Here is a 22887-nt window from a genome sequence, read left to right as displayed (position 1 = left end):
TCATTAATACTATTTCTACTTGTAATTAACTAGACTTATTTACTTAACATATATCCTTTCTTTAACTTTTTTTAATATTTATTTTTTTAGTGTAGTTGGACACAGTACCTTTATTTTACTTATTTATCTTTATATGGTGCTGAGAATTGAACCCATGCTAGGTGAGCACTCTACTGCTAAGCCACAACCCCAACCCCTTTCTTTGATTTATAATGCTCTTCTCTCTCCTATTGCAAGTATTTTATGCAATTAGTGACTTTTAATTTTATTTAAAATTATATATAAGTATTTAAAAAATACATACATAAGTCCTAATTTTTATGCATTTCAACTGATTGGAACTTCAGTTTTTACTTTTAGTGTATAAACTTTCTTTATTTTAACTCTACATTTTCTGTGAGTACTTCTGTAATGGCACTTCCTCCTCCACAGAAAATCTTAATTAAGCTTCTCCAGAAATCTTCACCATAATTAATCTTAGTCTATAAGTAGAAGAGTCTCTACAAGAGTTCAATGTAGTTAAACTTCCTAGTTCCTGTTGCACTATCTATGTGCCCACCGGCCTGGAAGAGATCAATGCACCTTTACCAGTTTTTCACAAATATTTATGAAATATCTAGTATAAGCAAAAAAATAAAATAAAAATTTAAAAAATTTATATATATGTTTGTACAAGTGTGTTTGCAAATGCAAAGTGTGATAAGAAAGATCCTTTAACAAGGCCTCTGGCCTTGAGCCAGAGCTTCACAGAGATGTTTACATTTCAAAGAGAAGTAGTTACTAATTGGAATCCATGGTAACAGGTGGCAGTGGGAGGGAAGAAGGGGGAAAATAAACTCTCCCCTTCTCAGGCACTGTCCTTGAAGGGTTAACTTGCCCAGAACAGTGAAAGAAAAAGCTGTTTTTGTGTGAACTTCTGCAGACTGTGAACCTCTGAGCCCCTTCCCTTACACAATAGGTATAAAGTTCTGAAATGGCCTGAACTAAGGGTTCAGGGGATTAATTGATTTCCCTCTTAACCGGGCTGCAGCAAAAGAAACCTGCTTCCTGTTTCCTATTTGGTGTCCTTCCTGTCTGTCCCCTATTACATTTTCAATGGTTTCATTTCTAACATTAAAGTTTTTAATTCATTTTGCCTATGATGCAATGCTGGAATCTAACTTCTGCCAAAATAACTATGCCAAGCCATAAACAAACAATCTAAACTTTCCTTATTGATTAGAAAATGTTATCATATCACACATTTTATATATTTAGATCTTCATTTGTGTTACTTGTGTATGTTTACCGTACCATTAGTTAGCTAAGAAAGTGGGACAAATATATCTGACTTTACAAGGATATTTAACAACAACAACAAAAATCCTTGAGAAATATAGTACTGATCAAATATTTGAGTTTTTAAGGCACTTCAAAATATATTATTATGAATATGTATTCTGGATCAACAAAACTTTAAACATGATTTCCTTAATAATGAAAATGTAATTTCCCTAAACTATAACTGGAAAATTAGCCACAATTTAGAAATAAAAGGGTAAAGTTATATTTTATTATTCATGGATTTTTGTCTTAGGAGGTCAAGATATAGGGTTCTCAAACATTTTGGTTTCAGGATCCCTTCATATTCTTACAATTACTGAAAACCCTAAAGAACCTTTAGTTAGGGACTAGGGCTATAGCTCAGTGGTAGAGCACTTGCCTAGCATTTGTAAGGCTCTGGGTTCGATCCTTACTCAGTACCACATAAAAATAAATAAATAAAATAAAGGTATTGTGTCCATCTATAACTAAAAATATTTTTTAAATTATGTAGGTTTTATCTATTGCTATTTGTCATATCAATAATTAAAACATTTAAGTCTATTTACTTAGTTCATTTGAAAATAACAGTAATAAGCCCATTATGTTAATACAAACATATTGTTTATGAAAAAAATTACATTTTTATGAAACAAAAAAAAATGAAGGTTAACACTATTTACATAACTGAAATATCTGGTTTTACAGAAGAAAGTTGGGTTCTAATAACCGTTTCTATATTCATCTGTTGTGATGTTTTTCAATGAAATACATGAGGAAAATCCAGGCTTGCACAAGTATGTAGTCAGAAAAGAGAGAGCCTTATGCATTCTAAAACAGTCTCAAAGAACCTTCAGGGTCCTCAGATCCCATTTGGAATTGCTGGTAAAGGCAATAAGGAATGGATTGTTTCAAAGGTTTCCAAGAGGACTAAGGAAAGCTTTTTATTGTCTTCTGTTAGAGAAAAAAAAAGAAGAAAATTCAGAAACATTTCATTTAGAAATAATGAAGGACAGTAGGTATATTTCTAAATTAAGCTACTTGGAAAGTAAAAACCAAATTAATTTCTCCAGGTGCGGTGGTGCATGCCTGTAATGAGGCTGAGGCCCTAAGTAACTCAGCAAACCCCTGTCTCAAAAAAAAAAAAAAAAATTTATATATATATATATATATATATATATATATATGGCTGGGGATGTGGCTCAGTGGTTAAGTACCCTTGGGTTCAAACTCTGATACCAAAAAAAAACAAAAAGTATAATTTTTCTGTTTTAGCAATGGAAATCTATAGCCAGTTAAGAAATAGGTCATAATATATTTTTTAGTAAACCATGACAAAATATTTTCATAATGCTGCTAAGACCTTCAATTTTGTGCTTCTATTTCATCTTAAAGCATATCAAAATTTCCTGATTCTCTTTTCCCTTTCCCTTTTGGCCTTTTACTTCTCCAGAAGATGTGTTTGAAAGATGGTTCCTTTAAATTGTACCTATTGTTTTAAATCAGCTTGTCTTTTAAAATAAACTTATCTCTTAAATCATGCCCTAGGTCTTTGTATTATCTCTTTAAATTGTATGCCTGTGCATATTGTGTCTCTTTAAAATTTCCTTCTGTATCCTTTTACCGAATCTGGCTCTTTACAAAAATGAATTTACTTTGAAATTCCTATCAGGCAATCTGTGGTTCACTCTGCCCAGTTATCTGTTGTTTTTTTAAAAGGAATTTTAGTTTTGAATGAATTTAATTTTTCTGATGATTGCTCCAACTCACCTTGCCTATTTTTTTCTTCTCTTTTTTGAGAAGGGGGTCTCATTAGGTTGCCCATGCTGGTCTAATGACTGTCCTGCCTCAGTCTCTCTATTATCTAGGACTACAGGAGTATGCCAACTCATCTCATATCCCTTCACTAGCATTCTTCCTGTCTTCCTCTAATTTGTTCGTGGTCTGCCTTTGCTTACTACAACACTATAGTGGGGGTGGGACAGATGTATGGAATGAAGGGTTGGTGTTTGGTTTCTTTCTTTTTTTCACCGTTATTTTGCAGGTGGAGCATTCTGTCATGAAGAAATATTAAATATTTGATACAATTCATCCTAGATGTGAAGTTATGTCACATAACTTGTATGGAAAGATCTGAGGAAGTTATTTATTACACACCTTTGTCTCGGTCTGCAGTTAACCATTAGTCCTAATACTATATTCCTAACCATTAAGTGACAGTTACAAAATTTTTTAAAATTCAAGTTTAATGAGTGGTCTTTTACCTGAATGTTTCTTCTTGTAGTTGTTCTAATTGAGTTTGGAGTTGCAAATGCCTTCTTCCTGCTGGACTGTTGGGATCTTCTATGGAATCAGATTGATTGAGTCTTTCCATTAATATCTGATTCTCTGCCAATAAACTACTTTTCTCCTCTTGCAATGCTGCAACCTGTTGAAATACAGAAGACAGCAATTATTTCCTTCAATTACACTGCGTCAGTTCAGTCTCCTGTGAATTACTATTATGAATCAAACCCTACTTTAAAGAATACAGTTAATTTCCATTTAAAACATTTGCATTATTTTGGAATATTTTTCACATAGAACAATATGTACAAGTAGATAAGAATTAATTTTTTATTTCTTATTTATTTATTATTTTGAGATATGGGTCTGACTACACTACCCAGGCACCTCAACTTTCTGGGCTCAAGCAGTGCTCCTGCCTCAGCCTTCTAAGTAGCTTGGCTTACAGCTATGCACCACCACATCTGGCTTTATTTTGTATTTGAAAAGATATTCAACAAAGATAGAGGGCAAACACAGAAAGATAATCATCATGAGTCACCAAAGAAATGAAAAGTCACACTAAAATGTTATTACTAAAGTGGCTAAAATTTAAAAGACTGTACCAAGTATTGGTGAAGGTAAGAATAAAAGGTATCACTGATGAGACTATAAACTATTTCAAACACTTTGGAAAACAGGTCAGCAGTCTCAAAAAACTACACATGTAACTACCATGTAAATTATCTAGCCATTCCACTCCTAGGCATTTACTCAAAGAGAAGTAAAAGCATATGCCCACACAATAACTTAAAAAGTTTTTTTTAAATTTTTTTTAGTTGTTGATAGACCTTTTTTTAAAAAAATTTATCTACATGTGGTGCTGAGAATCGAACTCAGTGCCTCACACATGCGAGGCAAGTACTCTACTGCTGAGACACAGCCCCAGTCTTAAAAAGATTTTGCCAGTTTCACTTGTAATAGAGAAACACTGGAAATAACCCGAACATTTATCAATAAGTAAATTGATAAATACATTAGAGTATATCCACTGTACAGGTAACTTTTTGGCAATAAAAGTTCCCATTGATAATGATAACATGAAATACTGAAAACAAACAAACAAACAACAACAAAAACCAGACCAAAAGAGAACATAACATAGGAACATGTGTGATTCCTATTAATATAATTCTAGAAGATATTAGCTAATCTGTAGTTTCAGAATGCAGACCTAGGAACTGAAGGGGATTTATAGTCATAAAAAGCTGGGAATAGTGGTGCACATCTAAATCCCAGCAACCTGGAACCTGAAAGCAGGAGGATCTCAAGTTTGAAGTCAGCCTCAGCAATTTAGGAAGGCCCTAAGCAAATTAGACCCTATCTCAAAAAATTTTAAAAAGGGCTAGGAATATAGTTCAGTAGTAAAGTGTCAGTGGATATAATCCCCAGTAATAAACATAAGTTGCCTGATGTTTTTACTTTTTTCTTTCTTCCGCCTATTTTGTTTTGTTTTTTAAAAAAGTATACATGTGTGGTGCTGGAAATTGAACCCAGGGTCTTGCACACACAGGTACCCTACCACTGAGCTATATTCCAGTCCTACTACAATCCCCCATTTTCTTTTGTAAATTTTGACAGGTACATTTATTTATTTATCCATTTTCTCTTTAACTTATTCCAGTTGGGCTATTGGCCCTATCACTCTACTGTTCATCAGGATCACTGACCCCCAAGTCACTAAGTCAACATTTGACACAATTGGTTATCCTTCTTGAAGCACTTATATCATTTGGCTTCATTCTTTTGGATTCTATTCTTCTCAATTTCCCTAATAGTGCCTACAGCTTATCTTTTCTAAATATAGTAATGGCTTCAGGTTTCATGGCTATAAGCCCCATCTATTTTCTGACAACTGACATATTTCTATTTCTAGTCTAGAACCCTGAACTGGAATCATTTCTATTCGTATGTCTACTAGCAATCTCCAATTAAAATTTTACAAATAGAACTTTTAAACATCATTTTTTTAATATTTATTTTTATAGTTGTAGTTGGACACAATAACTTTATTTTATTTATTTATATGTGGTGCTGAGGATCGAACCCAGGGACTTGAACGTGTGAGGCGAGCACTCTACAGCTCAGCCATAACCCCAGCCCCTAAAAATCTTTTTAATATTAATACATAATAATTGTATATTTTCATGGACTACAGTGTGATGTTTTGATATATGAATGTATAATGAACAACTAGGATAATTACATGTACCATCTTAAACATTTATCATTTCTCTATATTGGAAATATTCAAAATTTTTTCTTCTAGCTGTTTTGAAATATACAACGAATTATTGTTGACCATAGTCAACATAGCATAATAGGCTACAGAACACTAGAACTTAAACCTCCTATATAACTGTATATTTTGTATCATTAAACAACCTTTCTCTATCCTCTCCTCCCTTCCTGGCCTCTGGGATTGATTATTTTAGCTTTCACATGCAATCATGTGGTACTTGTCTTTCTATACTTGGCTCATTTTGCTTAATATAATGATTTTCTGACAAAAAGGATTTTATCCTTTTTATGGCCGACTAGTATTCCATTGTGTATATGTACTACATTTTCATTATCTAGTCATCAGTTGATGGACACTAATAAGGTTACTATTTCTTGGCTATTTGTAACTAGTGAAGCTCATTTCATTTCCTTTGAACATACACCCTGTAGTAGGATTGCTGGATCATGTGGCAGTTCTACTTTTTATCTTTGGTCTTTTATTTTGTGGATACCTAGGGATTGAACCCAAGTGTAGTTATCACTGAGCCACACCCTTAGCCCTTTTTATTTTGAGACAGAGTCTCACTAATTTGCTTAGGGGGTTGCTGATTTGCTAAGGTTGGCTTTGAACTCACAATCATTCTGCTTAAGCCTTCTGAGTTGCTGAGATTCCAGGTATGTGCCAGCCACCATACCTGGCTATCATTTGTCTTTTTTATTTTTATTTTTATTTTATTTATTTATTTATTTTTTATTGTTGGTCGTTCAAAACATTACATCTTTCTTGATATATCATATTTCACAATTTGATTCAAAAGGGTTATTGATAACAGTCTTTCTTACTGTGATCTTGATTTGCACTTATCTGATAATTAGTGATGTTGAGTATTTTTGTATAAATTGTGGATCATTTGTATTTTTTTTTTAGAAATATCTATTAGGATCATTTGCCCATTTTGTAATCAGATTATTATTATTGTTGCTGTTGTTGGATTGAATTCCTTATTCCTTTTTTTTAATATTTATTTTTTAGTTTTTGGTGGACACAAGATCTTTATTTTATGTGGTGCTAGGGATCGAACCCAGCGCCCTGCGCATGCCAGGCGAGCATGCTACCACTTGAGCCACATCCCCAGTCCCTCCTTATTCCTCTTCATGCCTTATTGGATGAATAGTTTGTAAATATTTTCTCTCAATCCATAGGTTGTTTTTTCACTCTGCTGATTATTTTCTTTACTGTGCAGAAGCTTTTCAGTTCGGTATAGTCCTATTTGTCTAATTTTGCTTTTGTTGCTTGTGCTTTTGAGGTCTTATTCAAAATAATCTTTGCCCAAATGGAATGTGTGTGTGGGATATGGGGATTGAACCCAGCACCTCACTGCATGCTAGGCAAGTGTTCTATTACTGAGCTACATCCCTAGCTCTTTTTAAAAAAATTTATTTTGAGACATGGTGTAAGTTGCCCAGGCTGTCCTCAAACTTAAATCCTCCTTCAGCCACCTGTGTAACTGGGATTACAGGTGTGACACCATGCCTGGCTCCTAAATGGAATTCTTGATTAATACCCACCATCACCTAGTTTGCCAGTAGTCTTTCTCGTTTTACTAAATGGTAACTCCCTCCTTCCAATTGCTCAGCTATCATCCTTAACATCTTTTTCACACTCAAATCCAATCTATCAGCAAATTTAACATTTGCTCTACCTCAAAAAATCTATTGTGGTCACCTCTCAGCATCTCTAACATACAGATCAAAGTCAATATAATTTTTTGCCTTATTGCAGTGGCCTCTTAGTTGGTCTCTGAGCCAACTAAGCGTAAAACACAACTCAATCCCATGACTACTTTGCTCAAAATCCTTCAATGGCTGGCTACCCATGTCACTTTTTATAAAGAAATATATTAAGGCCTCTCTGGACTAACTGCCTTTTCCTATTTTCTCCCTTCTTCTGTTATCATTTTCATCTTACTATCTCTTTTTTTTTTTTTTGGGTGGTGCTGGGGATCGAACCCAGGGCCTTGTGCATGCAAGGCAAGCACTCTATACCAACTGATCTATATCCCCAGCCCTTCCTATCTCTTTAATACACTACTTCACTCCTATCTCAGATCCTTTGCCTTTTCCATGGCCCTTAGCTTGTATTCCCCCCTGGAAATATGGTAGGCTTGCTCCCCTAATCTCTTTGGGATTTAACTAACTCATCACTCTCTCAAGGTGGGCCTGGGTTGACCCAATTAAAAATTAAATTTTCTGGACTCTGTATTCCTTATTTTACATTCCCTGCTTTATTCTTCTCTAGAATGCTTATCACCACATAATTTACTGTATTTGGGGTGGGGGGATTACTGGAGATTGAACTCAGGGGCACTCAACCACTGAGCCACATCCCCAACCCTATTTTGTACTTTATTTAGAGGCAGTGTCTTACTGAGTTGCTTAGCACCTCACCCTTGCTGAGGCTAGCTTTGAACTCACAATTCTCCTGTCTCAGCCTCCAGAGCTGCTGGGATTATGGGCACACGCCACCATGCCCAGATAACTTAGTGTATTTTTATCTTGTTTATCAGCTATCTTAGAATAGAAGCACCTTGAGGAGGGATGTTTCATCTGTTTCTATTCCCCCATCTTTATTTTATCTAAAGCAACTAGAACAGTACAAGAAATGTAGTGGGTGCTTGGCAAATGTTGTTGGTTAAATGAAAGAATATGAAATGTCAGTTGTATAATTTGTCTAATTTCTAAAACCACATTAGTCTTTCTAGGATCTACTCTATATTCCTGATCTATTTCATTCTTTTCTACTATTTCTATTTTCATAGTTAAAATAAATATTGAAAGCTGTATGTTTTTTAAACATATTTTTTGCTATTGCATTCCAACTTTAACTGTATGGTGATCAGAGACCATAATACATATCACAGATTCTTTCAATTTTTCTGAGAATTGACATACTATCTGGGATGTGGTAAATTTATGTGAAGGCTGAGTGTTGAACAAAAAAACCTTAATATTAGAATTATCAGACCAACTATGGGGCTGGGAATATAGGTCAGCGATAGAGTGTTACCAAACGTGTGAGGCCCTCAGTTTGATCCAATACTGCAAAAGTAAACAACTAAATAAACTACAACAAGCTAATGCTGCTAAAACATTTTAATTTAGTATCTATGGCAGACATCCTTATATATGCACAGAAAAAAAAGTTACTAATTTAAAAAAACTTAAACATGATTTATTTAAGAAAAAACATGACAAAGGAGCTTATAATAAACTCACAGTTTCCTACTGAATTTTCTCATTCCCCAGAGACTAATTTTCACTATTCCCAAGTTTCTGCTTTGGATTTTGCTTATCTCTCTAAATATATGAATGTATCAGTATTTCTTGATCTATCAATTTTAGATACCATTTATGCTAGATTATATCAATTTGTGGAGTGGGTAACATGATGCAAGAAGTTTAACCCTTTTACATATCTAGTTAGAGCCTCACATCAGTCTTCTGCCACATCTGGTCTATTTGGTGTTCTGTTGTTATAGCAGCTCCTCACAAATATTTTTGGTCACTGCATTTTTTGCTCTTTTTATCCATTTGGCACTTTTCAACTGTCTTTTAACTTTCAGATGTTGATGAAGAATGTGTCTCAGAGCTGGCTACACTCAAGGTGACTATTAAATATTTAAGATCTTGTAAACTAGCTGTTAAACCATCAGAAACTTGAATTCAGAAATTGGCAAACACTATAAATCCAGGCTTTAAAAATCTCCCCAACCCTCCTGAAATCCAATTTACTAGCACACCATGAAGACTCATGGATGCTGATATCACTACTCTTTCTTCCTCAGAGGTTCATATCATTTTAATTTACTTGTAAATATTATAAATTTAATGGGGTTGCAAAAAAGAAAGAAAACGAACATGTTTGTTGAGTCTATTATCCTTAACCAGAAACATGTTTTTTTTCCTTTTTCATTTAATTACAATTGTATTATATTCAAACTGTACTACACAGCAGTACACAAAACATTTGGTGGTACACAGAACAGACCACCTACCTGCATATCTAATTCATGGCATCTTTGAGCAATTTCTTCCTTTGCTGACAAAGCTTCATTTAATTCTTCTGTAGTTTTCTTCAACTGGTTAGAAACAAAGATATGATAACTATTTCAATATAAGATGAAAACAATAATTATTTTATGCAACATAGAATTAAAACGTTCTTCTCTTTTATTTCTTGGGGAAAAGTACAAGGGGAAATCAAAAACCATCTTTTAAGATTCAAAAGAAGGTACTTCTAGCTTTGAATTTCTTTTAGTCCTAAGTCTTATCTTTTCTATTCTCTGAACTTGGCTCTTTCTCCATGTCAAGTTTTCTTTCACATTTTCTCCTGTCTGGAATATTTGGTTCTTGGTAATGTTGGTTCTTTTAAGAGCTGAGAAGTTTTACCTTGATAAAACATCTCATAGAGGAATGGAAGTTTCAACTGTTAAAATAAATAGTTTTAACACAAGTTTTTCCATCATATTAAACTTTTATGCTAATTTGTACTGCACCCTTTTTTTAACAAAGGATTTTTATTATTCTAATTCTCAAACATTTCCAAGTTGTATCCCATTATTATTACAAAGTATAAATTAGCAAAGTATTGAAAATTTTCCTTAAGGTAAGATTTTCTCTCTATTTCATGTGACCAAACTAAGGGGAAAAGAAAAAAATCATGACTAGAAAACAGGAATTACAATAAGTTAAAGAAAATAGTTTTCAGTGGGTTATGCAATAATACTTTAATTAAAATTACAAACAGGACAGTAGAATGAGAAAAACATTATAATACTGTACATATATGTATGATTACACTACTGGTGTGACTCTGTACAGCCAGAGGAATGAGAAGTTGTGCTCTATTCGTGTACAATGTGTCAAAATGCATTGTACTGTTATGTATAACTAATTAGAACAAATTTAAAAAAGGAAGGGGGAGATAAGGACAACAGAGGGGACAGAAAGGTGAGGTACTGGGGAATGAAAAAAATTTACAAATGGTGTCAATTCACAAAACATTTTAAGTTCTTAAATTTTAGGTAAAATATAAAAAATTATACAAATATATTCCATAAGCAATTTCAACTAAAAGAGCTTCTCATTAATATCTAAACTTTACCCTTTTTAATTTTGCATGAATACAAATAAGGCCAAATTATATACCTGGCGATCAAGGTCAACATAGGCATCATTCCCAGAAGAGACAGGAGACTCTTTACTCATTAGCTGAAATTAAGATTTAAATTATTATAAAAGTGAGGCAAAAAAAGACAGTCTACATAATATACTTACACAACAAATAAATAAATACCTAGCCACTACTGAAATATAAAAATTAAAATGAAAACACAAAAGTAAATGAAATAATTTCCTGTAAATAATACTTCAGAGTTTGAAATTTTTCTTTACTCCAGAATAATACCTTCATTTAATATAAGAGGTCTAAATTCAGGTGCTCATTTTCACTATAAGCCTCAGCCAAGAATCAAGTATAACATTTTTTTATCACTGAACAGACAAATAGTAAAGTTTAAAATGTGGCTAGAAATTTAAAAACAGTGACTTTCAGTAAAAATAGTGGTATTAAGCATCAACTTAATTCTAAAGAATAAATGCGGACAATGTCAATATAGCACTTACATTCACACACTAGTATTCCCCTAAATCTTTGCTTCTCTCAGCCTTGCATTGCAAAGAGAAGATTCAAAGCATGTCTGAAAGGTTGGGAGAAAGGGATAAAATTCTGACCATGACAAATAAAAGGGGCAGACTCAAACAGCCCCAGTCTTCTATGATTTCTCATGTTTCGTCTGAAGGACAAAAGGGGGAGGGACAATTAGAAATGTGGGGATTTAATATCAAGAGATCTTGTGATTTCATCCTTCACTCTGCTCTCTAGAGAACTGAAATGTTATGTTCAGTAACATCAGCACTTCTCAACATGAGATCCCCAGACCAACAGTATTAGCACTGCTTGGTCTCGTGTCAGAAATATGAATTCTTGGGCCCCATCCAGGTTCACTGAGTCAGAACATCTAGGGTTAGCCTGAGGACAGTTCAATAAGTACTCCAGGTGATCTGAAGCACATTGGAGCTTGAGAATCACTGCTCCAACTCACTAATGAGAAGAGAATGAAAGTCCTTTAACACAATAGGGGGGGAAATCTCAAGAAAGTGAAAAATACCAGCTTCAATTTTTATGCTTTAGTTGAGTATATTAATAGTAAGATTTTTAAAAAGACTTTTCTTCAAATTGAAAAAAATGGTACTCATTGTAGAGAAGAAAAAATATAATGAAAAAGATCTCTACCATCTGGAAAAAATAACTTTTATAATTTTGACATACTTAAAAATTAGCTCTGTTTGACAACCATGGGTCTAGCAGAATTCAAGAAAGAAACATAAATCGGTAAATACAGTATAGTATGATAAAGGCAGTGGCAAGATATTAAGAGAATTCTGTAATTCAGAGGTGGGTAGGAGCAGGGAGCAGGAAATTATTTTTTTCAGTCTTTTCTCCTTTTTGCCCCTTGTTGTATTTTGGTCCTTATTATAACACCTCTCAATAAAAAGTTAAAAAGTTAAATATCCCACTCTGAACACTGTCAATCTTTCATTCAGTTGTTCCTCAGCTTCACTGAGCTCCTAGGTCCTATCCCTCTTCTCACCTTTTCCGTGTTTCAAGTCTTAGCCCATCATTCTTGTATTCACTTTGTTCCTTACTTTGCTTAGAAACTGCAGTGAACACTATTGGTTTTGCCTGGCTAAAGTTTACTTCTCTTTCTTCTACTAACATTGTCATCTTATTTTGGGGATTTTCCTTTTCCACTTTAGAATCCATGTTTGTCATTTGTTTTATCAATTATCTTCTCTAGTTTACCTTCCAGCTAAGAAGCTGGAAGGAATGGAATTGAGAGCACAAGTGGCAGAATAAGCCTCTAAGAACAGGTCTTCTTAGAGACCCTATTCCATTTATCAGTCCTCTTTCTTATATCACAACATCTGTCTTTCTCTTTCTTGGGGCTTATTAGCATTTAAGTGGCTAAAAGATGATCATTTACTTGAACAGATATTTCTTCCAAAAGATACTACAACAAACACATGAAAAATGCTCAATATAATGTCATTATGGAAATCAAAAGCAAAGCAATAAGATACTATTCATGTACGTTTTGAGGCTATTATTACAAAGATGGATGATAACAAAGGTTGACCAAGCTGTAAAGAAATCAGAAGCCTCCTGCATTACTGGTGGAAATGCAAAATGATACAGCTGTAGAAGAAAACACTTTTGAAGTTCCTCATGTAATTAAACATAGAATTACCACATGATCCAGCAATTCCATTTCAGGATACAGATACTCCTCAACTTACACTACAGTTATGTCCTAATAAGCCACATTTTGTTACATCAAAAATTCATTTAATATTCTTAGCTTACTGAACATCCTAACTTAGCAACAGAGTACTCTATGGAATATCCACGGTTTGTTTGCCCTTGTGATCTTGTGGCTGACTGGGAATAGATGACTACTGCTGCCCAGCATCACAAAAGAGGATAATATCGTATCTCTACCCAGGAAAAGATGAAAATTTTCATGAAAAAGATGAAGTACAGGCTCTCTATGCCATCTTAAAATCAACAAACCCTGATGAACATTTTAAGTCAGGGACCATCATCTGGAAACATCCAAAAGATTTTAAAATGTATTCAAGATAAACTTTTACAATCATGTCCACAGCAGCATTATTCACAACAGCCATTAGAGGGAAATAACTCACATGTCCATCAACCAATGAACAGATAAACAAAATGTGGTATATCCAAATAGCAGAACAATATTTAGTCATAAAAAGGAAAAGTAAGGATATATACTAGAACAAACCTTGAAAACACGTTAAATAAAAGAAACCAAACACAAATGGCCACAAGTGATATGATTCAATTTATAGAAAATATCCAGAATAGGCATGTTTATAGAGACAAGACAGCAGATAACTGGTTGCCAAGGGCTGGAGGAAGTTTGTGCTTAATGAAGAGACTGCTTCATGGGTACTAGGTTTCCTTTTGAGATGATGAAAAAGTTCTGAACTAAATAATGGTGATATCGGTACAACACTGTTTATATGTTAAATGTTACTAGTGGGAAATTATATGTCCTGTGTATTTTACTACAGTTTAAAAAAAAAATCAAAGTAGCACCTGATCAGAAACCATAAAAACAGAATGTGTCCAAAGGGAAAAGCCTTCTTCTTAAGTTCCATTGATCAACATGTCTACCAGTTTTCAAATCTGTTTATTTCTAACACTGACTGCCATAATTTAGTATAGGCTTTCATCTGTTTTCACTGAGTAAGTATTAAGGTCTTTTAATTGGTCTCCCTTTCTCCACTTTTGTTTTCCCCCAATCCATCCTTATTGCACAGATTTTTTTCAATTACTGGTCTCAATGTATTTTTTTCCTTAGAATCTATTCATTCATTTCCAAAATTATAGCTCTTCACAAAACTGCATGGTGTCCTAATAATCTTGTATGTCTTATTTTATTTCTGAGCATTTTCTCTCTCACAATGTTTGCTACAGGCACTGTTCTTTCAATAGCTCCAACCCATGTCATTTGGTCTTGGTTTTTCTTGACTTTTGGACTTTAGAAAAAAATTTTGTACTTCCTTATCTCATTCTCATCCTTCAGTGTTCAGCCTCACTTCCTCTCAGAGGCAGCCTTACCTAATGTCCTCAAACTGAGTTAGATACTCTCAACAAGGACTCCTATATTTTTCCCCCATCATGGCACTTTTCTTACTGTATTTGAATTTTTATTTAATTCTTTTCCTTTGACAGGCAAGGGACATCTTCATCTCTTTCAGTTATATTTATAATATCTACTAGAGTGCCTAGTGCATACTGTGTACTCAATAAGTAGTATTTGCTAAATGAATACACATACAATAAATATATAATTTATTTTGAAAATTTAATTATAATCCTATTGTATATTAATTTTATATGTTCATTCATACTATGTTTTAAATTTTTTCCAGTCATAAGATATCCTTTTAAACACACTTTTATTAATTACATAATTTTCCATTGGATGAAGGTAACACAATTAAATACAAGTGTACCAATGAATATATACTGCTTTCACATTTCTATTAATTTAAAGTAGTTTGAAAAAACACTGTATTCAATCTTTGAATTTTAAAATAATTTCTTGGGACAGATTCATAGAATGAAAATCACATGATCACAGATTTTAATTTAGAAAGTATTTCTTGTTATAATATCTGTTATTACAGTAAAATCAGACAAAGAGTAAAGAATATTCAACCTTTAAGAGAGAAGTTAAAATTGAGTAAGTTTGTTTTCTCTCATCCTATTTTTTTTATAAATGGAATCACACATTCTTCGTGTGCTTTATATTCTACCTTTTTTTTTTTTTTTTTAATGGTCCTAGAGACTGCACCTAGGGACACTTTACCACTGAGCTACATCCTCAGCACTTTTAATTTTTTAAACAGGATTTGATTAATTTGCTAAGGCTGGCCTCAAACTTGCAATCCTCCTGCCTCAGGTTCCCAAGTTGCTGGGATTATTGGTGCATCACCACACCTGGTTTATAATCTAACTTTTTTAACCTGAACTATGATATCATTATTCATCTATGTCATTATTTTAAAAAAATATGCCATAATGCCTACATAATGTGCCAATATACCATAATTTATCAATTACCCTTTTGTTGAGTAGTTAGGTTATTTCTAATGTTTCAGTACTAGGAAATAATACTGAAATAACTATTTTAGGCGATACAGCACAACTGTAAGCATGAGCCTTAGATTCAGACTGTTTAGATTTGAGTTCTAACTCTGTCACTATTTCCTGTGTGAACCTGAGCTAGTTACTCAAACTCTCTATACTTCAGTTTTCTTTTATAAAATGGGACAAATGATAACATCTCACAAGATTGTAGTAGATTATTTGTCCAATTTTTGTGATAAAATATATGTAACACAAAACTTGCCATCCTACCCACTTTTAAATATAAATTCAATTATAATAAATTTTATTTTCTTATACTTTTTTGTGGGGACAGTACTGGGTGGGGATTGAACCCAAGGCCTCATGCATTCTAGGTAAGTGTTCTACCAATGAGTTACACACAAGCCCAATTGTAGTGAATTTTAAGTGCATTAACAGATGCAAATTTATATAGTAAATACAACACTATCTATCACATAATAGGTGCTGGAAAGTGCTTATTATTACAATTATTTTTACATGTCTTTACATGTCATATTTTTTGATGAATTCCTAAATATGGAATTACAAGGACGGATTACAGTAATTGTTTGTGGCCCCTGTTATTTTCCCTACTCTTTCTTAGCAACAGAATTCGCACATGTTGACTTGGGTCTATTAGCACCCAGAGTAAGGGCCAGATCCCCCAGTCTCCCTGCTGTGGCTATGTGAGTGATATCTGGTTACTAAGGGGGGAAATTCCTGCAGGTTTATGTCAAGGAAATACAAACCCTTCCTTTAATCCTTCATGCTGGCTGGAAATGTGAAAGCTGAAGCTTAAAAAGCCACAGTTGAACCACTAGGTGGGTATCATGTATTATGGATGGCAAAGACCTTATTAAGTCTAATGTACTGGAAGAATGCTGGGTCCCTGATGACTATAGAGTCTTCATAACAATCCAGGACCATCATCGTTTTGGTGTTTTAACATTTATAATCAAACCTAATCTTACATGACATAAAAGGGTATACAATAGCATTTTCTTTAAAGATTTGCCAGTTTATACTCCTAACATCAGTTCTAAATGCCATACTAATCAACTTTTTATTATTTATCTTTTGAGATGGGGTCTTGTTATGATGCCAGGCTGGTCTCCAATTCCTGGGCTTAAGTCATCATCCTGCCCCAGATTCCCAAGGAGCTGGAGCTACACCAGCTGCTCACAACATTGCAGCTGGGTTGACCTACTTCTTTGCCTTTTTTTTTTTTTTTTAAAAATATTAGTTGTTGATGGACCTTATTTATTTACATGTGGTTCTGAGAATCAAATACAGTTTTGATTGTGTTGTATTTACTATATAAATTTGCATCTGTTAATGCACTTAAAATTCACTACAATTGGGCTTGTGTGTAACTCAGTGGTAGAACACTTACCTAGAATGCATGAGGCCTTGGGTTCAATCCCCACCCAGTACTGTTCCCCACAAAATGTATAAGAGAATAAAATTTATTATAATTGAATTTATATTTAAAAGTGGGTAGGATGGCAAGTTTTGTGTTACATATATTTTATCACAAAAATTGAACAAATAATCTACTATAATGCTACTACTTCATACATGCTAGGCAAGTGCTCAACCAGTGAGCCACAACCCCAGCCCAAGGCTTTGGTTTTTTGAAAGGTCCTAGGTAATAAAGAATTTGGCTAGTCTTTGCCCCTATCCAGGGAGGTGGTATCTAAACTGCTGGGATTTCTTACTGAAAGGAGTCTTTATATTCATGTGATCTAAGAGGATGATTACAGATGGGGGCTGGACATCCAGGAAGATCCACCATGTGATTAGAAGATTGGGATTTTAAGCCACTTGATATCAGTTTAACCTCTGGAGAGGTAGGGACTGAAAATGGATTTCAGACCTATGGTAAGTTACTCAATCAATAATATTATGTAATGAGATTCTAATGAAGACTGGACACAAAAGCTCAGATAAGCTTCCCTGGGTGACAATAATCTATGTATTGTCACACAGTGATGTGCCATAAGGGTGACATCCTGAATCTTTGGAGAAGGGACAATAGAAACTTTGCATTTTGGATACTCCCAGACCTTATCCTACATACTTTCTGGCTTAACAGAAACTTAAAAATTCAGAAATTAATTTGTTTTATTTGTATCCATTTGTCACATATTAACATTTCTGAGTTTTGAGTTATTCCAGTGAATTACAAAATTTAAGGATAGTGGTAACTCCTAAATTTGAACCCAGATGGTCAGTTAGGAGAGTAGCCTAGGGATCCCTGAATGTGGGGCTCTTCTCTGAAGTAAGGGCAGTCTGTGGACAGCTATGTCCTTCCTCTTTGAAGTGGGGCCCAATTCTTAGTTGTCGGTATCAGAAGTCATTGCAAAAAAACACTATCTAAATTTGCATTTGGCATTTTTCATGTTTGCATTTTGTATTTTTTCTGTTACTTGCATATTCATGTCCTGTATACAATTTTCTATCTTCTTTCAGGGCTTATTCCATTGCTTCTATGGCTGAAAACATTCTCACATCCTGATATTAACCAGGTGTTAGTCTGATCAATTTATTTGTACTTTTATGACTTCCAGTTAAAATAAATATTCAAATAGTAATTGCTTTGAGTATAGCTTGAGTTGAGGACCCATTTTTTGCCAAACAGAAAAACCGATAGTTAAGTATGAGGTAGACTGCTGGTTTAACATAGATATGATTTTTTATTACCTTTAGGAATTAGTCTACTATTCCTAGTTCATTAAGGACACTTTTAGAAATTAGGATTAGCTGCAACTATATTTACAAAATAAATGTTTAAAATCTAAATAGATGTGAGTTTTAAATACATATGATTTTTTAAATAAAAAATGAAACAGACTTGGCCAGGCATGGTGGTACACACCTGTAATCCCAGCAGCACAGGAGGCTGAGGCAGGAGGATCACAAATTCAAAGCAACTTAGGGAGACATTAAGCAACTCAGCAAAAGCCTGTTTCTAAATAAAATATTTTAAAAGGGTTGGGGAGGTAATTCAGTGGTTGTTCAATCCCTGGTACCCCCACCCCCAAAAAAGAAAGAAACAGGCTCTATCATAAATGTAAAGAAGAAAGGTCTTGGCTGGGGGTAAAGCTCTGTGGCAGAATGATGCTCAAGATGTGCAAGATTCTTGAGTTCAATCCCCAGCACTGCCAAAAAAAGTGCTCTAAAAATGAGTAGGAGAAATTACTTTGTAAAATCTCTACTTCTTTAACCACAAAGCTCCAACATACCTCTTGAATGGCTGTCATGACAACATGTTGAACAGATTCCTCCATCATCATAATGGCTTGGATGTACTCTGCAAACAAGAACAATCTAGAATGTCACTGTTCAAGGTAAATACAGCCAAGGGGATGAAGGCTAACACTTCATAAATTCTTAGTTTCTTGTTTTGATTCTCCCTATGAGTCCCTCATACATGCTTAATGTATTCACATATGTGCCATAGGTAAAGCAAAGGCTGAAATCGCAGTATTTATCTTTCCTGAAGACATTTTCTCCCCTTACATCATTTCTTATAAAGCTGATGCTACAGCTATACGTCAGGGGAATGCAGCATCAGCATTACATGTTGTCAATGTAAATAAATGAAATCATATAGTTTAAGGCATTTACTTATTTACTTACTTACTTTTACTAAAATCTAAAAGTTATCTTTTACATTATTCTTTGCTAAATGGTTAAAAAAAATCTGAAGTCTTTTATTCTCATGTAACATTAAAGCACTGAATTATTTTTAATTTCTACACTAGTATTTTCTACTACACAAAAGAAAATACTTAATAAACCCAAGACATGCTTAGCAAAGAATTAAGATGAATTTAAGATAGAATCTAATTGTATAGTTAAACAAATATTGTATATAGGGAAGATTAGTGGAGTAGAAGAAGAAGAGCAAAAGAAAGGGAAGAGAGACAGGAAAGGGGAGGAAATGCAGAATTAAATTAACAAAGCATGTTATGTGCATATATAAATATACCACAGTAAATTCCATCATATATATATGTATATAAAACATCAATGAAAACAAAATAAATAAATGAGTGAAAGGGGAAAAAAAGAGAAACATATACTGTATAATCCCAGGCTTTAAAATAATGTCTAATATTGCTAATATGCTAAAATAGCAACCTCATCAATCTTATCCTCACCACTGCAGAAAAAGAAAGGTCTCTTTAGCTCTTAGTACAACAATATTGAAACAATAATTTCTTTCCTTCTTAAAAGCCCTGGAAGTGAGCAGGGCTATGGCTCAGTGGTAGAGCACTTGCCTCATAGATGTGTGAGGCACTGGGTTCAATCCTCAACACCACATAAAAATAAATAAATAAATATATTTATATATATGTATATATATATATATATAAAATTTAAAAAGAAACAGTCCGGGAAGTGATTTTTCATTATTTCCAAATATAATAATGGATAAGTGGCATTAAGCATTAAAAAAATAGGTGGATTCCAACAAACATGGTAAATATGTTTTCAAAAAAAAATATTTTAAAAGGTAAACTAATAAGGAAATTTTAGCCTTCACTCGTCACTCTAATCCCATATATACAAAAAAAGCAAATATAAAAGAAATCTTCTCACCACTAGAATTAGAATATGAAGGAATCTTGTCAAATTGTCAAGGTAATTTTTTGATGAGATTCATTAGTAAGGACTTATGTGTAGTTTATCTCTAATACTTCTCAACAACTCTGCAAAGTATGTTAATACTTTCCTGTTGCAGATGAAAAACTGAAAACTAATAGAAGTTATTCAAGGATAAATAAACTTTACCCAAGGTTTAAAAAATGCAGAGGCAGGAAATTTATTTCAGTGGTAGAGTGAGTGCTTAGAATGCATGAGTTCTGGAGCACCCACCTCAAAAAGTGTAGAACAAAGACTTAAATATGAACTTAACTCCTAACCCTGTGAACTTTGCACCACTGTGCTCTCTCAATACTATAAACATTCGGTAGCTATCAACTGGAAATTCGAAGACCCTAGGTTTCATAAATAAAATCCATTTATAAAAACCCTCATATTTGGAATGCTAAACTGTAATCCTCTTCCTGACAGGCAACTTGTTTTTAAAAAAGCATTTTAAAAACACTATTAAACCATGACATTAGGACATTCTGGTGTCAATGCCAAAGCTTTTAGTTTATCAAAAATGTGTTTTAGGGGCTGGGGTTGTGGCTCAGAGGTAGAGCGCTCACCTAGCATGCGTGAGGCACCTGGGTTCGATCCTCAGCAGCACATAAAAAAAAAACACAAAAGATATTGTGTCAACCTATAACTAAAAATTTTTTTAAAAATGTGTTTTAATGAAAGTATTCTCATAAGGATACTTGAACCCAATCAAATGTTTCATTATACAAACATACACAATCCAAGAGGAGGAATACATCATAATTACTATTTGGCTAGTAAGGAATTCCTTTAGTCTGAGATCAATGTTTTCTTCTGTTTTTCTCAATGACAATCATCCTATGAGTTTAGAGATATAGCAAGGGAGAGCTTTAGATATTCTGTTTGAAGGCATCAAACTACAAAAACTAATGAAACTCAGATGACTGACCCGATCTCAAAATGAAGACTGTGAACATGAAAGAGAAGAAGCCATGGCACTGATAATGGCAAAGGGAAATTCAATGGCAGCCTACTGGAAGTAAAGAAAGTGGGATGAGGGTTAGGAAGTTAGTAGGTGTGAGAGGGGAAGCGTTAGTTAAGAAGCGGTGTTGCCACGTCAAGGCCCTTCCCCGCGAACACCGTAAAATGCTAAATGATAAAATGATGATGAAAACTACATTAATGTACAATTTTAACCATTTACAAATCTTTAAAGGTCAAAATACAATTACATACAGTTATTAGGTACATATCTATGAGGTTATGCTGGAGAATGAGGTGCAGTATATAAGGGAATTTACACTAAAATCTAAGCTGTCCAAAATTTACAGCATGATATAGTACAAAGAGTACTAAACTAAGTTTAAATGTGGAAGAAACATGAGTGTTTGTTCTTGACTAGCCCCTCACAAGTAAGAAATCTTGGACAAGTCACTTAATATTTGGGAATCCCAGTTTCCTAATCTATAAAAAGCATATTTTTGTTCTATTAATGAATAGGAGAATACCAGAGAGAAAGGAGATACTAAGTAAATATTATCAGTGTCTCTACTAATCTTTACTTTTACAAATTCAATTTTATTTGCCCTAATTAAAGAAGTTAGTCAAGATAGCACAAATATTCAAAGTTCTTAGCAGCTGCTTTTCACTTCTTAACTACAAACTGTGTCTAAGCACAAAGCCCTTATATTTGTATGACTAGGAGATTTTGTATACTCATTTTGCAGACATGGAAGTAGGCTGAGATCTTGTCCAAAGTGAGTCAGGTAGTAAATGATAGAGCCATTTCAATAAACCCTGGGTTGTATATCATACATACAGAGACAGCTAATGCTTAGTAATTCTGAAACTCATTTATTTGATTTCTAGTTTTCTACTATGTTCCTGAGAGCAAGGAATACCCTAAATCTGAATCAGTGAGATGTTAAAATCCGCTCAAAAAAATTTTTTTTTATTATTTATACAATTTCAGAGGAAAAAATGATTGTAGATGACTCTACAGAATATTTCAGCTAAACTGAATAAGCAACTGAAATTTACTATGAGTATGTCATGATAAAATCTAAAAGGAATGAAGCTAGAGAGAAAGAAATTCATTGTTAAAAAAAAAAAAAATTAAATCAGATCAGTAAAAGTAGTCACTGTTTTAAGAAAACAACATTGACTATTATCAAACTTACTATTAGAACACCCTTACCCGCAAAAAAAAAACAAAGAACAAGTTAATAAAGATCTCTTTGGCATTACCAAAGGTGAGGGAAGGGGCAAGAAAAATATTGTGATTGTCATCGTTTAGAATAACCCTCATCTACCTATTCCCCTGCTTTGTTTCTCTTTATCTGTTCCTCACTATACTTCATCGTAGTTTTGTGGAGCTTTTAAATCCTTCAAAGGTAACTTTCTTACATTCAGTTTCTACTACTTAGATTATACTTAACCCATTATCCTCCACAGCTTTACTTAAATAGCTTCCTCACTCCATATCCAGGTTGTTCTTGGTCTTCAGAGGAACTCACCAGCATTCTGATGTTATTATTTAATGCCTTTTCCCTCTACTCTCATTCCAATAGGGC

General features: G+C 33.7%; 1 protein-coding gene across 2 annotated transcripts in view; it reads right to left on the bottom strand.

Annotated features, from left to right (window-relative positions):
• Hook3 (hook microtubule tethering protein 3) overlaps positions 1–22887 on the bottom strand; it is a 121724-nt gene that overhangs the window by 54733 nt on the left and 44104 nt on the right. For both annotated transcript variants that reach the window (XM_026380274.2, XM_026380276.2), the window contains exons 6-9: positions 18925–18992; positions 11059–11121; positions 9906–9989; positions 3567–3730 (exon numbers count right to left, since the gene is read on the bottom strand). In XM_026380274.2, coding sequence (XP_026236059.1) covers positions 3567–3730; positions 9906–9989; positions 11059–11121; positions 18925–18992 — 379 coding nt within the window. The remainder of the gene's footprint in view (positions 1–3566; positions 3731–9905; positions 9990–11058; positions 11122–18924; positions 18993–22887) is intronic.

Source organism: Urocitellus parryii, chromosome 14 (assembly GCF_045843805.1).
Source record: "Urocitellus parryii isolate mUroPar1 chromosome 14, mUroPar1.hap1, whole genome shotgun sequence".
Lineage (NCBI taxonomy): Eukaryota > Metazoa > Chordata > Mammalia > Rodentia > Sciuridae > Urocitellus > Urocitellus parryii.
This window is presented reverse-complemented; position numbering and strand designations above follow the sequence as displayed.